Here is a 15,279-nt window from a genome sequence, read left to right as displayed (position 1 = left end):
CCAGCTCCCTCTCCCTGCCCGTCTGCACCACACTTGCCCCGCCCGCCGCTCACTGATTGGCTGGCTCACCAATTGCCCTGCCCACCTCTAAGAGTCCTATCTAAACCTTAAAGCTGTCAACTTTGAACACCCCTGGGGGGTGTTTTTTTCTAAAGGGTTAGGGGTGCAAGGCTCTTGTAACTTGACAGCTTTAAGACTTGCACACTTCAATGCCAGAATTCCTGAGCCAACATGACTGGAAGAGGAATTCTGGGAGTTGAAGTCCACAAGTCTTAAAGCTGTCAAGTTTGAACACCCATGGTTTTTTTTCCTAAAGGGTTAGGGGTGCAAGGATCTTGCAACTTGACAGCTTTAAGACTTGTATGCTTCAAATGCCAGAGTTTCTGAGCCAACATTTTGGTTGCTAAGCAAGAGCGTTGTTCAGTGAGTTTCACCACATTTTACAAGTTGGCCATGCCCACCCAGTCACATGACTGCCAAACCACTCCCATCCGGTCACATGGCCAGCAAGCCACTCCCACAAAGCAGGCCACGCCTACAGAAGATGTTGTAAAAAAATTTGAAACCCACCACTGAATTGCAACTGCGTTGCCGGCACTTAATTTTGAAATCTAACGCAGGATATATACATACATAACACACATACACATTATAATGTCTGTAGACTTTTAGTTTTAAAAGGAAGAATTGGCATTCAAAAGTAAAAATTAGTACTATCTTCAGAAACAAGTTACTTTAAATTTCCAAAACAGCTTTCTCTGCAAAGATTTCAATTTGGTGAATACTTTGATTGCCAAAGAAATTCTGTATTTCAAAATATTTATCAAGGGATTAAGGTATAAAAATGTTTCAATTGTTTATAGCAGCAATCAATACGGTTAATAAATGATCTCAGGATAATCAGAGGAATGTTATCTTTGCATTGACATATGCTATGTTTAAGAAATGAAAGGGCTATTTTGCCATACTAACTCTTGAAATTGAGAAAATGTTTATTTATATAAACCTTAAAATCAATATGTACACATTAAAGCTAATTTTTTAATTAAAATGGAAATGAAACCCCACTTGAAAGTTAAAACAAAATTATGTTTAAAACTATGAGCTTTGCTGGCTGAGGAATTCTGGGAGTTGAAGTCCACGAGTCTTAAAGTTGACCAATCTACAGCATTGGCGTGGTTTCTGTTTATGTAATGCCCACTCTTGTACAGCAGGGGGCGTTCAGGTACATGGCAGGTAAGCTTTGCTGGCTGAGGAACTCTGGGAGTTGAAGTCCACGAGTCTTAAAGTTGACCAATCTACAGCATTGGCGTGGTTTCTGTTTATGTAATGCCCGCTCTTGTACAGCAGGGGGCGTTCAGGTACATGGCAGATAAGCTTTGCTGGCTGAGGAACTCTGGGAGTTGAAGTCCACGAGTCTTAAAGTTGACCAATCTACAGCATTGGTGGTTTCTGTTTATGTAATGCCCACTCCTGTACAGCAGGGGGCGTTCAGGTACATGGCAGATAAGCTTTGCTGGCTGAGGAATTCTGGGAGTTGAAGTCCACAAGTCTTAAAGTTGACCAATCTACAGCATTGGTGGTTTCTGTTTATGTAATGCCCACTCCTGTACAGCAGGGGGCGTTCAGGTACATGGCAGGTAAGCTTTGCTGGCTGAGGAATTCTGGGAGTTGAAGTCCACGAGTCTTAAAGTTGACCAATCTACAGCATTGGTGGTTTCTGTTTATGTAATGCCCACTCCTGTACAGCAGGGGGCGTTCAGGTACAGGGCAGGTAAGCTTTGCTGGCTGAGGAATTCTGGGAGTTGAAGTCCACGAGTCTTAAAGTTGACCAATCTACAGCATTGGTGGTTTCTGTTTATGTAATGCCCACTCCTGTACAGCAGGGGGCGTTCAGGTACATGGCAGGTAAGCTTTGCTGGCTGAGGAACTCTGGGAGTTGAAGTCCACGAGTCTTAAAAGTTGCCAAGGTTGGAGAGCAAAGGTCTGAACAGTTTGAAAGGCCTAGCAATAACTGGCTCCGCATAAGACGCCGATCCAGAAACCAAGAGGATTCAATTTTTCGGGATTCCCCAGCCGAACCAAACGTTTTTTTTGCAGGCGATGCGCCCAACGCCACCAGCTTCAACGGAAAAACTACATTTCCCACAAAACACGAAACCTGCTTCCCGCGGATTGGCGGAGCGCGAGCGGCTTCCGGTCCCGCTTCCGGTCCTTCCGGGAGAGAAGAAAAAAATAAGGGTTATGGCGTCGGGCTGCCGGATAGGTCCTTCCATTCTGAACAGCGACCTGGCGGCTCTGGGAGCCGAATGCCGGCGCATGATGGACTGCGGCGCGGACTACCTGCACCTGGATGTAATGGACGGGTAAACTCGCCCGAGCGCCTGCGACAGGGGTCCTCGCGGGGGGCGGCCATTCGGCTCTTTGGTTGTAGATGACGGTCGTGGTGGGCGGGTGGGGGGGGGAAGGGAAAGAGGGCAACAAGAACCGCCCTTCTGATTGGCTGGGGGCGGATTTCCTTTTCCGGAATAGACCGGAAGGAGGAAAGTGCGGTGCTCTTGTGCAATATTTAATAGCAACAGCGCTTAGACTTATATACCGTTCCGTAGTGCTTTACAGCAGTGGTCTCCATTGGCAACTTTTAAGACTCGTGGACTTCAACTCCCAGAGTTCCTCAGCCAGCTTTGCTGTCTCTGGGAGTTGAAGTCCAACAGGTCTTAAAGTTGCCAAGGTTGGAGACCACTGACTTAGATGACTGAGAAAGGAGAATGTCTGCTAGACATTTTTCTCCAACTATGCCAACATATGGATGCTCATATCATGGACATGAGGAAGTTCCCAAAAGACTCCAGAATTCCCCAAATATCCCAAAGTACAGCTGGCTGAGGAACTCTGGGATTTGAAGTCCAACAGGTCTTAAAGTGGCCAAGGTTGGAGACCACTGCTTTACAGCCCTCTCCGTCAGTCATTTTTTATTGTTTTGCGGAACAAATAAGCAAATTCCGGGCATGTTCAGTGACAGCAGGTTTATGCTGGGATGGGTGGGCGGCTGCTTGTACCGCAACAGCCCTCAGGCACATGAAAGGATGGGGATCTTGCCAGCTGGCCGTTAGCCACAGCAGTGGATGCTATCACTTTTACTTTCCAGGAAAGCAAGTGTTTTGTTAGCAGTGCTTTGTTATGGTGCCTGGAACTTGAGGGAAGATAATGCAGACTACTTCCTGGAAGCATTTTTTGCCTTAGCAATACAGGTAGCCCTCTGTTTACAAGACCTCATTCAGCAACTGTATGACAACCCTGAACAAGGGGGACTTAATGCAGCTAAGGTGCACCCATTGCAGCGTCCTCCAGTCTTGAGGTCATCCTTTGCAACCTTCCTTGCCACAAACAGTCAATAGAGAAGCTGTCAGGATGTTGCAAGTTGCTTCCATTGCCTTTTCATCCACCCACCTGTAACACCCGGATGTTCCCTAATGCCTGCCCATGGCACTCATCGAAAGCTCTCACCTGCTGGATTATTTTTCTGGGACTCCCCCCTCTTCCCGTGTCATGATCGTAGGAAGTCCTCGATTAACAATCTGCATGGTCCTGGATTATGATGGCAAGCAGGACTGCAGGAGTGTTGTGGCTAAGCAAAACAGTCATGTGATATTTAACTTTATGGCCATTGCAGTTGGCATATAAAAATTTAAACCCTTTCTAAGTCAACCAATCATAGGAAAGAAAGAGTGCAAATGGGCTACAGTGCATCTTTGTACTTGAATGAGCTAGAGTAAAATAGAACTTTTAGGATCTTTGCTCTTCTGTCATTACAGGAATTTTACTAATGTTTAATCAATAAATTAAGTACTAGTTAATTATTTAAAATTGTGCATATACTGAAATAGTTCAGCCAAAATTGTTTAACAACGGATGTTATTTCCCCCCCCCATTTGGGTAGACATTTTGTTCCAAACATAACTTTTGGCCATCCTGTTGTAGAGAGCCTTCGGAAGCAGCTGGGCCAGCAGTACTTTTTTGGTAAGCTCTTATTCTTTATTAATATTAGGTTAATTTAAGACTTGAAATGAGATACATTTGAATTATCCTCTTCTTGCTCTGGCATCGTTTTGAGCGGTAGAATTGTGCATAAGATGTGGAAGAAATGCCATCTGAAGGTGGCTTAAAGTTTCCAACAGGCTGTTTTGCAGAATGTGTTAGCATAACTGAAGAGCCTCTCCTCAAGACCTTACAGGAGCCGTGTTAGTTGGAAGACTCAGTGGCATTCAGCAGGTTCTGACCAGCTTTGGAGAACCGGAAATTTTGAGTAGTTCAGAGAACCGGTAAATACTACCTCTGACTGCCTCTGCCTTCTGAGTCCCAGCTGATCAGAAGGGAATGGAGATTTTGCAGTAATCTTCCCCTGCCATGCCCACCAAACCAGTAGCAAACATTTTTGAATCCCACTACTGACTCGGAGGTTGCTTCTGCCTTTTCTTGCATAGGTCTTTGTTTCATAAGGTCACAGGGGCTCTTCCCCATACAGCAACATAAGCAGAAATACACGAGGCAGCCTTCAAGGAAGCTATTTAAGTCTTGCAGCGGATGGGCTTCCTTTTGGTACTCTAAAAATAGGTGATTCACTCATTCTTTGAATGTTTTGCATGTAAGAAATAATGGTGGAATTACGATTTATTCCTTTGGAACATTAGTGTGTATTAGAGATCTCGGCTAATATGTGCTACTGTATATATGCTCTTTAAAATATGGTGAACGTATCCAGAGTTTTTTCTTTGTTACTATGGTATGAAATTGTACATGACAGAGAAGGCTCAAACAATGCAAATTGTTCCAAATGATTGGATTTAGGGTTTTGCTGTTTATAATCAATATTGTATTTAATATTTTATTCTGTTGAATATTAATCTGAGGTAAGTAGTATGGTACAAATGCATACTTACACACACATGCACAGAAGTACTTTTTTTAAAAAAAATGTGTTTTAGGAAAGCAGCATTGCTGCAGCTTCTGACATCCCAATCTTTTCAGCTTTCTTTTTCCTAGTTGTTTCTGGAGTCCATTTTAGAACAGACTTAAAGGAGGGGCAAGTAACTTTTTTTCTCGAAGGAGTAGAATTTTACTGGGTTTTTTTTTTTAAATGGGCTGCTTTCAGCTCTATTTTTATTTTCCATGGATGTGCAAATATTAAATGAGAATACTAATATGGTGGTTAAAGCCCAGCCTTTCTTTCTTTAGTGAATAGTGATTATAGCAACAATTGTTCAATCATGATTGACCATATAATTATTTGTTTAAAGTCCACACATTAAAACACTTCTTGCAGAGCCAGCCTTGCTGCTCTAGTGGGTTCTGGGGTCCTTCACTGGTCAGGACTGCTTGGACAAGAGGAAGAGGCCATCAGATGAAGTAGTAAGGGGTTCCCCTCACTAGATGGCATGCCAGTGGTGCAAGGAAGGGTTTTGAGCAGCTCCAATAGCAACAAAATAGGATATCCTGGTGAATAGCTGCTTTAAGGGTCAATGAGATATAGCCAAAGCCTTCTCAAGGTTTTTCTTGAATTTAAGATATTAGCAATCCCCAAAACAGATTGATGTGTTAGTATTTACTAGATATGTACTTGGGTACTGAGCGCTAAAAACATACCTCTGGTTCCTATCCTTATATCTTTTATATCCTAAAACCAAGACCGACAATGTTTTATAAATATGCAGTCCAGTAATTTGTGCTTCTGATCTTATTTTATTCTTTCTAGATATGCATATGATGGTTGCTAAACCAGAACAGTGGGTAAAGCCTATGGCTGTAGCCGGTGCAAATCAATATACCTTTCATATAGAAGCTACCAATAATCCAGGGGCCCTCATCAAAGATATAAGAGAAAATGGAATGAAGGTGAGAGGCTTGGAGTCTTTATAATTTAGTAAACTCCTCTTTTCAACTAATGGTTAGCATCCACTTTGGGTTAGATTAAGGGTCAGTGGAGTTCAAGGGAAGAGGGGCTGGACTTCTGTTGTGGTTATGTGAGGCTTCAATGCTGATCCCTCTTTTAATTCCATTCCTGGGTTCTGCCACTCCTTTTCCTACATTGTATCACTATTGATACCCTTATTCCTTTAAAATACCAAATATACATTGTATTACAAAAATCTGTTTGTCCCCCCTTCTAGGACAACGTTTGCTATATCTGATAGATGAGGCACTTTATTTGTCTAGTTGCCTTCATTATGTTAATGTGGGAATTACTGTTATATTAATGTGGGAATTACGGTTCTAAACATTTTCTAATTGATAAGTGTCAATGCTCAGACCAGGAGCCATGCGGAAAAAAAATACTACACTCTGCCCCAAGAAAGCAATTCAGCATTTTTGTCTTTGATGTGATTGAATACTTAGATATACCTGTTTGCACAAAAAAAGGAGCAGAATAGCTTGCATCTTAGAGGCTGCGCTTAAAAGGAGACATGGCAGAGCTATGATGTTGGGTGCTTAGTATCTACGGGTGCTTTCAAGCATTTTTCTGGTAACAGTAGGGATTTTTGTGTTACATTGTTTAAAACATATTGTAAAGAATATATTCATGAATATAATTAAGAGATGGTCATATGGTCATATGCATGCATGTGGGTGGACCTGTTCCCCTACTTCTATCAGCTCAACTACATTTGATAAGGTAGATTATCTCCTATATTCATTGTGCTGTTTACTTGTTTCTGGCTTGCTAATGTTTTGTTCTCTTTGGAACAAAAGAGCTCCATTCAAAACGTTCCATTAGGCACTTTTAACTGTCAGTTTTCCTGCAGAAAATTTCTCAAAAAGTTCTGAGTGTTTTCTGTTTGAATGGAACAAACGCTTGAAACTTTTCAATGTCCCAACATTCATAATAACTCAAAACAAGCCTTTTACTTTGCTCCCCCGTTGGTTATCTTAGGCCACAAATGTTAAGTGAACAGCAGTCCCTGCTTGCTGCTATTTACCGTCTGACCTATAAAAAGTTGGAAGACAATGACTTTGCATGCCTCATTAAAAGCCACAGAATTAAATCCAACAGAGCAGATAGCACTAGAATCTCTTTAACACAGCTCATGAGTAACGTGGCAACTGCAAAACTACAGTTCTCTACCTGTGAAAAGTATACATCCGTGTAATTCTGCATTTGTACCATCACAGCAGTACCTGCAACACATACGTTACGCATTGTATACTTTGGAATCTGAATTTCTGCAAAAGAAATCTCAACAAGAGTACTTTAGAATGAGCCCAAACACTAAAATACTTAGAAATCGGGCACTTTATACATACCTGTACATACCAATCACTATAATGAGTGCTTAGTGAATGCTGTTTAATCACAAGTTTAAGACCAATGCATCCATATAATTCTGAACTCCTGAGCACATTAAACAAACATTACCTTAGTAGTTGTACATTGGAAGTAATCTACTTTTTTCTTTGCCATTCGAAAGTTTATTTGGCAGGGCTTTTTACTACTGTCTGGTAGGAATAACTGAATCTTTTTGTTTCTTTTCTAAAAGATTCAGGATACAAGTTGTTTTAATATTTTGGTCCTTTTCTTCTTTAGGTTGGTTTGGCTATCAAACCAGGAACCACAGTAGATTTTTTAGCACCATGGGCCAATCAGATAGACATGGCTTTAGTTATGACAGTGGAACCTGGTTTCGGTGGACAAAAGTTCATGGAAGATATGATGCCAAAGGTAAGTTTGCCAATTATTTCAAAAATCCCAGCTTTATGAAAAACTAATGGGAACAACCTTAAACATTTTGAGAATGTTCATTCTATACATTGATGTCTAATTTTTGCATATTATAAGAAAAATAATTACTGCTTCTGTTAATTGATGCTGTTCTTTCTGCATTGTAACTAGGTTCACTGGCTGAGAACCCAGTTTCCTTCTTTGGATATTGAAGTAGATGGTGGTGTAGGGCCAGATACTATACATAAATGTGCAGAGGTAAGACTAAGGGACAGTCCATATTAAACGAAAAATTTCAATTATTGGAACTTGTTGTGTCTAGGTAACCCAGTTTTTAAAATCTCAGTTTAATATTAAACTTTTTTCATTCTGATTAAATATAGAAGTAACTTTTTCGCAAAACATTTGAATATTCATTTGGTACTTTTGACAAACCTTGATGCTTCTTGTTGATTAGGAGTAATAAGGAAAGTATAATTAAAGGTGCTGATCTGGCTAACCGCTGTTTGTTTTGTTAGAATGTATACATTATATTTCACAATTTTCTATAATTAATAATTCATTATTGCACGTTTATTTTAAAAATTCTTATGCCGTCTTGTGATTTGCTTTTAGGCAGGTGCAAATATGATTGTGTCTGGGAGTGCTATAATGAAGAGTGACGATCCTAGAACTGTGATTAACCTTCTGAGAAATGTCTGTTGTGAAGCTGCTCAAAAGCGTTCTCTTGATCGGTAAAATCACGTTGCAGCCAAATGGGTTGCGTTTTACTGTTTCTCATTATGGGGGGCGGGGGTGTGTGATACCATTGTGGAATAAACAAGACATCAATTTTGGAGGCTTATTTTATGACCAAAAACCCAAGCACAATACATAGTAAGAGTGTCTTGTGATATTGGAGAAAACGCTCCTTGCTTGCTCCTTGATTTCATGCAGCATGGAAAAGGTTTTTTTTTAAAAAATTTAAATGCAAATGTGATGATTCCTTAAAATGCTAAATAATAAACCCTTGAATTGGAAAAGTTTGAAGGGTGGCTTCGCCCTGATGAACAATTGTGGGTCTAATAAACTTTAAGAATAAAAATGGAAGGATGGAAATAAATGGAGCAGGAAATCTGTTTCAATGTTCTGAATATGAAAATAACAGCAAAAATTGCAAACCATTAAAAAGTTAAGATCATGGGTATATAATCTGTAAAACTTTTTAAAATTGCCATCAGTTGTAACTGTTAACATGACAGAAGGAAAAACTATTAAATGCTTTGAAAGTAATTTACATTAAATGTTTTAATTTAAATGTACTTGTTTTCCTAGAATCCAAGCAATTCTTGGTTGTGCCCTCAGCCTGAAAAAGAATGTATACCTGAGCTTTGAGGCAATATTAATTATCATTCAGCTTGTATAAATTACTTGCAAATTGAAAATAATTTGGTTTTTTTAATGCACATCCTTTTGGTTCCCAATTGATACAGATGTTTCAGAAATTTCATCGTAGATATACAGTTTACACTATAAAAGTAGCTAGGGAAATGTTATGATTTGGTGCCTCAAATGCCTTATGAACAAAAAAGTCTTCTCTTCCACTCAAAATTGGCACATCAAATTATATCATTTTCTTAAGAAAAATATAATGAAGACAAAACATTGCAATTCTCTTTTCAGTGGACTCTGACATTAATCTCTTTAATTGGCTTTATTGAGAATATATTTTGAAATTTAAAAAAAAAACATCCATTTCCTACCCTTTCTATGCTGAAAAAACAGTGGAAGACAGTGTTAGACAACAGGGATAAACAGATTTTTTTTAAAAAAAATGTTAATCCTTGTATCTTGATTTGTATAAAGTGTAAGCTGAAGAGCATAAAAGCAAGAAAATATATAGAGCCTTTTTCTGTTGTTCAATTGTATTAAAATAAATACTTTTTACTCCAGGCTGGGCAGATGAGGTAGTTAAATGCATACTTTTTGTCATTTTTGGAACTGATAGCAAACTTTTAAGGGATCTGGCTTTGGTTGGGACCTCTATTTAATCTGCAAAGGCTGCCATCCTGTACAAATTTGGCTAAGAGTAAGCCCTATTGAATTCAACAGAATATTTGATAAAACATAATAAATTTGACTAGGACCATTTTGCATATGTTAAAAACAATACAATGTAATTATTTACATAGGTATTTAAATTCATTTAAAATAACTAAGTAGAAGTTAGCACATCTACAACAGGCATCTATATTAGACCAAGCAATGTATAATATGTGTGACTGGCATCTCCTTCACCTGTCAGCAATTGTAAGATGATGTTCATGAGAAATTTATTACTATGAAAAAAATAACTTACCAGAAAAAAGAATTTCATCTTTCAAATGATCAAAACCCACCTTTTAGCTAATATTAATAAAGATGTAAATTGGAATGAGCTCTGTTTTAAGAGTGAGAATCAAATCAACAAAATAAAAATCCTTTTTTAAAGAATGCATGTTTTCATTTTTCATATTCTGGCTGGATATTCATGTATTAGAAGTCATAATAATTTATATATTAAGAAGAAATAGGAGGAAGATGATAAAACCAGAAATTTGACCAACAAAAATACAGACTTCGGCTTTGGAAAGCAAATCAAAGGGGGAAAATGTCATTTCATATTCATCACAATTGTATAAAACATTTGTTGCCAAGCCAACAGTATCTCCCAATCATGATTTGTCATAGTTAAATACAAAATACTAAAGGGATTCAATCCATTAACATCACACTGTAGTAATAGAGAAATAACTTTTAATTTTAAAACCTTGGATTGAAAATTGGTGTATCAGAGGCAAGATTCAAAGTTAATTTCCTGGACAAAGCATTTTAAAAGCTAAAACCAAAATGTATAGGAAACTACAATCTAACATAGGCTGTAGTGTGAAAAGGCAACTTAACATTTTTATATTAGCCAGTGTACTTCTAATCCGCTGGGGACAATGGAACACTAAAATTTGGCCATTTACCCATTAAAACTTCCTTTGGGAAATGGCAGTTTTAAAAAGCATACTTAATAATAGTATGTTAATAAAAGCTATCAACAGTTCCTCACAGAAGAACTATCCTTTTGAATTGGTAGCAGTAAATACACATAACAGTCCTGTGCAATATCTATTCACCTAGCATTCCCTGGTGGGTACAAATAACATTGCAATGCAGCATTTTGGAATTTGAATGAGAACTTTTTCATTTGTCTTATCATTATCTAAGAGCTATTGCCTTGCTCATAATGCTTATATTTAAATGTCCTTTTTTCCATGTCTATTTGACGTTTCTAAGATACAAAAATGGATGCTCATAATCCGCTGATTGTAACACGCACATAGTGTTTGTAGGGATACAAAAGAGTTAAATAAGTAAAAATACTGCTAAGTGCTATAGAAATAGATTCAATTACTTCAGAAATCTGAACTTCTCAGATACTTCTAGTACTTACCTTTAAAATAATTGGGGGAGGGGGGAATCCATTGAAGTACAGAAAATTAAATAATTTAAACTGACTTTATCTCATCTGTAGTTTTAACTTGCCTAGCCCAATGAATTCAAGTATGTGTTCCATTTTTGCATTTATATATTGCTTTTTTTTACCACTTGCTAAATGCAAAGGTATATTTTGCTGCATTGTAATAACTAGACACTTTGCATATTTGATCAAGATGGGGCAATGATTTGAGGGTACAGTTTAAGAGCATCCACTTTTCACAACGAATATATTAGTCTACCGGACAGACATTCTTCTTGGAATTCAGATAAATATAAATAGCTCTTGCATTCTCATCCTGCCTGTAAAAAAAGTCAAAAGATTATATTGTAAATATTAATATGAAAAAAAAAATATTATTGCTTGCATGAGCATAAAAATATATTACCTTACATCTTCCTTCAGCTTGATTTACTTTCCTAATTCAGCAACTTTACTCTCTGTCACGTCTGTTTTTTCCCAAAGTCAATTGGGTGGGGGTCTTCCACTTCAGAGATGGGACTCTCCCTTTGTGGCCAGTTATCGTTCAGAAAACTCAAGGCCGTGTATGGATTATGGTCAGAGTCTCTAAGAACAGACATCTCTGAACATTCTTGATGAACTGGGTGACGGGGTATTAAAGTTTCTACTTCTTCATTTTTTAATGGAAAAGCCCGGCGTTCCCAGAGGAGAGTCTGGCAGAGATGAAAGATAAAATAAAAGGCACTGAAAATAAACTCTTAGCAAAGCATGTGTCTTACCACTATTTTTAAGATTAGTCACTCCCCCCCCCCCGTCCCAGTACTTGCAAATAGGAATGGGGAATCATGTTAATTTTTCAACAGATGTTGGAAAGAAAAGAACAAGAAATGCATATAATGTGTATAATTTGATAAAGTTATGATTATTAAAAGTTTATGTCTTCCCCTTTCCCATTTGCATCCAATCTCTTTCTCTCTTCCCTACTCTTCACTTCACCCCATTCCCATTCCATTATCCCCACCTCACCTCCTTTTTCTGTGTCTGCCAGAAAAGGATGATGTGCTTGTGTATGTAAAAGAAAGAGGAAAAATACGGCTACATACACTGGAGCGCAATTCATTTTGTAAGTGTGGTAATTTTTCTACAGGCCATTAATTTAATTAGAAACAAATTGTGATTCTTTTATTAGTTCTAGGGGGCTGTAGCTTCAAGCCCATGTTCATATTCAAGTTTTTCATATATGCACATTATGACAGAAGAAAGGAATCCAAAAAATGATTTCAACTGGAATTGGTTGCTTGTTGACAAGGAAGAAAGCTGGGCACTGAGGCTTTGCTTTTTTAACATAGTCTTTTTAAGTGAAAGAAGTTCAAGATTATCTTTGGAGTAGATATGCTATATTTCTTGTACAAACTATTTGCAACGATTCTTAATTCTGATATTGGAAGCTCTAAATTCACATCATTTATATCAACTGTTAAAATTTACACAATGACAAAATCGGCCTGTTTTATTTAGAAGGTTTAATGAAACAGCTTGGGGAAGCCTCATACAGTATAGTCTAACACTACCCCCAGATAAATAAATCATTGCAATGAAATAAATAGGTATTGAATTGCACTTCTCCAATGCAATACTGTCTACTGAAAATTAATCTCACTCTTTTCACCTGGATAGTAGGCTCGTGCGTGTGTTTTCCCAACTAAGTCCATTGTAGCTTTAAAAAAAGTATGATAAAGGACACTTACATAAAAACTAAATGAAGTGTTCTGGTATATTAAAAATGCTTTAATGAATGACAACAAAAACACTTTAAAACACAAATGATTTAAACAGGATGTTTTTTAAAGGAAATTGTTAAGTAGCTCACTTTGGTCTGCTTAACTGCTCTTCAGTAAACTCAACAATAATTAAACACTTATATTTAAATGGCATATTCATTAATGTGTGCTGTACCATTGATAGTTTGTTTCCTGAAGACTCTGACGTTGCCAAATATTGAGAATTATAGGCTTCTGAAGTTATGCCTGCAGTGTTTTCCGAAATGTAGGTTGTTAAATTAGAATTTGCTTGTTTTTCTTTCAATGATGCATCTTGTTCCTCAAAATTTCTGCTATATGATCTATAATGAAATAAAATAAGCTCTAATTTCTTTCAGTAACAATGACCTGATGAACAATAAGATGATGGAAGAAGGATCTCTAAAATCTCTAATAACAAATTTAATTCTAAAGGGAACTTTTAGGGGAAAAAAACATACTCTTTCCACTGTATACAAAGTTTTAAATATTTTTAATTAGTCTTTTTAATGTTTTATTTGTGGAACAATCCATAATCTTCTGTGATTCTATCTGTCATACATCTTTTAAAAATAATTTCACTTTAATAATAAAGGATGAATATGAAAGGAGATTGCTGAAAATGATGAAAGAGAAGAAAGCAAATATTGTATTCTTTTTGAATTCTTGGAATCACAATATGAGAAAGGTGCCAAATAATCAAGTATTATAGAGTTAATACCCATGCGATCAAGTCTATGGAGCATATTTTTCATAACTTTCTGATTTGATTTGATGGTATTGACTATATTATTGCTAAAAGGAGATGGAGGAGCTTCAGTTATAACATCAAAGACATGACTAGATATGACTGGAATACATCATGAACTGCTCCTACGCAAGCTTCAAGTTCAGCTAAAAAAGAATGCCAGTCAGTTTCTATGATATAATCTTGAATATATATATACACTATTTTAAAGAAGAACATCAGGAATAGCTTGTAAGTCCTGAACCACATTAATAGATAATTATGGAATTAAATTTTTAAAAAAATGTTAAGAATAAATGTGAAAGGAAACTGTTGAAAATGACAAAAGAAGAGAAAGCAAACTGGATATTAGAATAAAACTGGAAATTGGCAAGAAGAGAAGAGAAGCAAAAGCCAAGAAAGAGAGAAAAAATCTCCTAAAAGAATTTAACAAAAGAGCTTTTAGAAAAGACAAAAAGCAGTATTACAATATCTTTAAAGATACTGAAGATGGAAACAAATATTGGGGGGGGGGACGGGACTTTTGAACTAATGAATAAAATATGCAGTAAAAATGTCCGTATCTAAGATATCTTAGAATATATTCCTTACTTATAAGAACCTCTGGTACTAAAATATGAAGTCAGAACAGCACTCCAGTCATCATCAAGTTTAGAAATTATATGAACTGATGGAATACCCATGATGAAATATGGCAATCAAAAGAACATAAACTAGACAATTCTAATGAAGCTATGCCAGCAAATTTGGAGAATGACACGGGGGCCAAGCAAGTGGAAGAAGTCGAGCCGAGGTGGCGCAGTGGTTAGGGTGCAGCACTGCAGGCCACTTCAGCTGACTGTTATCTGCAGTTCAGCGGTTCAAATATCACCGGCTCAAGGTTGACTCAGCCTTCCATCCTTCCGAGGTGGGTGAAATGAGGACCCAGACTGTGGGGGCAATATGCTGACTCTGTAAACCGCTTAGAGAGGGCTGAAAGCCCTATGAAGCGGTATATAAGTCTTAACTGCTATTCCTAAATCAATCTATATTCCAATACTAAAAGAAAGACTTAACAGAGTGTGCAAATTATCATACAATATCCTTAATTTCACATGCATCACCCAACACAGATTAAAGCCCTACATGAGAAAGGAAATACCAGATGTTCAGGCTGACTTTAGAATAGGGCAAAAAACATGAAACATTACTGCCAATGCATGCTGAATAATTGAAAAACATAATCCTAAAAGTCACTATGGTACACTCGTCTCTTCTACCACTTAAATAAGATTGCCATTCATTCATTCATTCATTCATTCATTCATTCATACAAGTATTACATAGAGAACTCATAGAAGGCTGCATTCATACAAGCCAGTCAATTATTTTGGAAAACCTGGGCCCTTAACCTTGCAGAGATGTCTGGTATTGCTTTCATCCCTTGATTGCTCCAAAACCACTTTCCATTTACAAAAGGCAAGACAGGGAAATCACAGCCAAAAGCATGTATGCTGGAGGGGATGATTTTTTTAAAAAAAATCCTTCACAGTTCTTGAAGATTCTGACATGG

At 37.5% G+C, this 15,279-nt stretch overlaps 2 protein-coding genes across 7 annotated transcripts in view; one reads left to right on the top strand and one right to left on the bottom strand.

Annotated features, from left to right (window-relative positions):
• Nucleotides 1-1,016: 1,016 nt before the first annotated feature.
• RPE (ribulose-5-phosphate-3-epimerase) lies at nt 1,017-9,794 on the top strand. Of its 4 annotated transcripts, none has more exons than XM_032208797.1 (6): nt 1,017-2,366; nt 3,941-4,020; nt 5,753-5,892; nt 7,580-7,714; nt 7,886-7,972; nt 8,330-9,794. In XM_032208797.1, exons 1-6 carry the CDS (start codon nt 2,104-2,106, stop codon nt 8,450-8,452), a joined length of 828 nt encoding a protein of 275 aa, XP_032064688.1. In that variant the 5' UTR covers nt 1,017-2,103; the 3' UTR covers nt 8,453-9,794. The 4 variants fall into 4 exon arrangements, with proteins under 4 accessions (XP_032064688.1, XP_032064713.1, XP_032064704.1 ...); XM_032208822.1 differs by having other exon boundaries at nt 1,024-2,355; nt 3,982-4,020; XM_032208813.1 differs by having other exon boundaries at nt 1,024-2,366; nt 3,982-4,020.
• The window catches only part of KANSL1L (KAT8 regulatory NSL complex subunit 1 like), a 46,147-nt gene continuing 40,598 nt past the window's right edge, over nt 9,731-15,279 (bottom strand). For 2 of the 3 annotated variants that reach the window (XR_004254600.1, XR_004254601.1), the window contains exons 14-16: nt 13,137-13,302; nt 11,608-11,893; nt 9,731-11,521 (exon numbers count right to left, since the gene is read on the bottom strand). Coding sequence is in view for 1 of the 3 variants with exons in the window: in XM_032208783.1 (XP_032064674.1) it covers nt 11,663-11,893; nt 13,137-13,302 (397 nt within the window). In the remaining 2 variants the exon portion in view is untranslated. Of the gene's footprint in view, nt 11,894-13,136; nt 13,303-15,279 lie in introns of all 3 variants that reach the window. The other variant, XM_032208783.1, reaches the window with a different exon arrangement.

This window comes from Thamnophis elegans, chromosome 1, assembly GCF_009769535.1.
Source record: "Thamnophis elegans isolate rThaEle1 chromosome 1, rThaEle1.pri, whole genome shotgun sequence".
Classification (NCBI taxonomy): Eukaryota; Metazoa; Chordata; class Lepidosauria; order Squamata; family Colubridae; genus Thamnophis; species Thamnophis elegans.
This window is presented reverse-complemented; position numbering and strand designations above follow the sequence as displayed.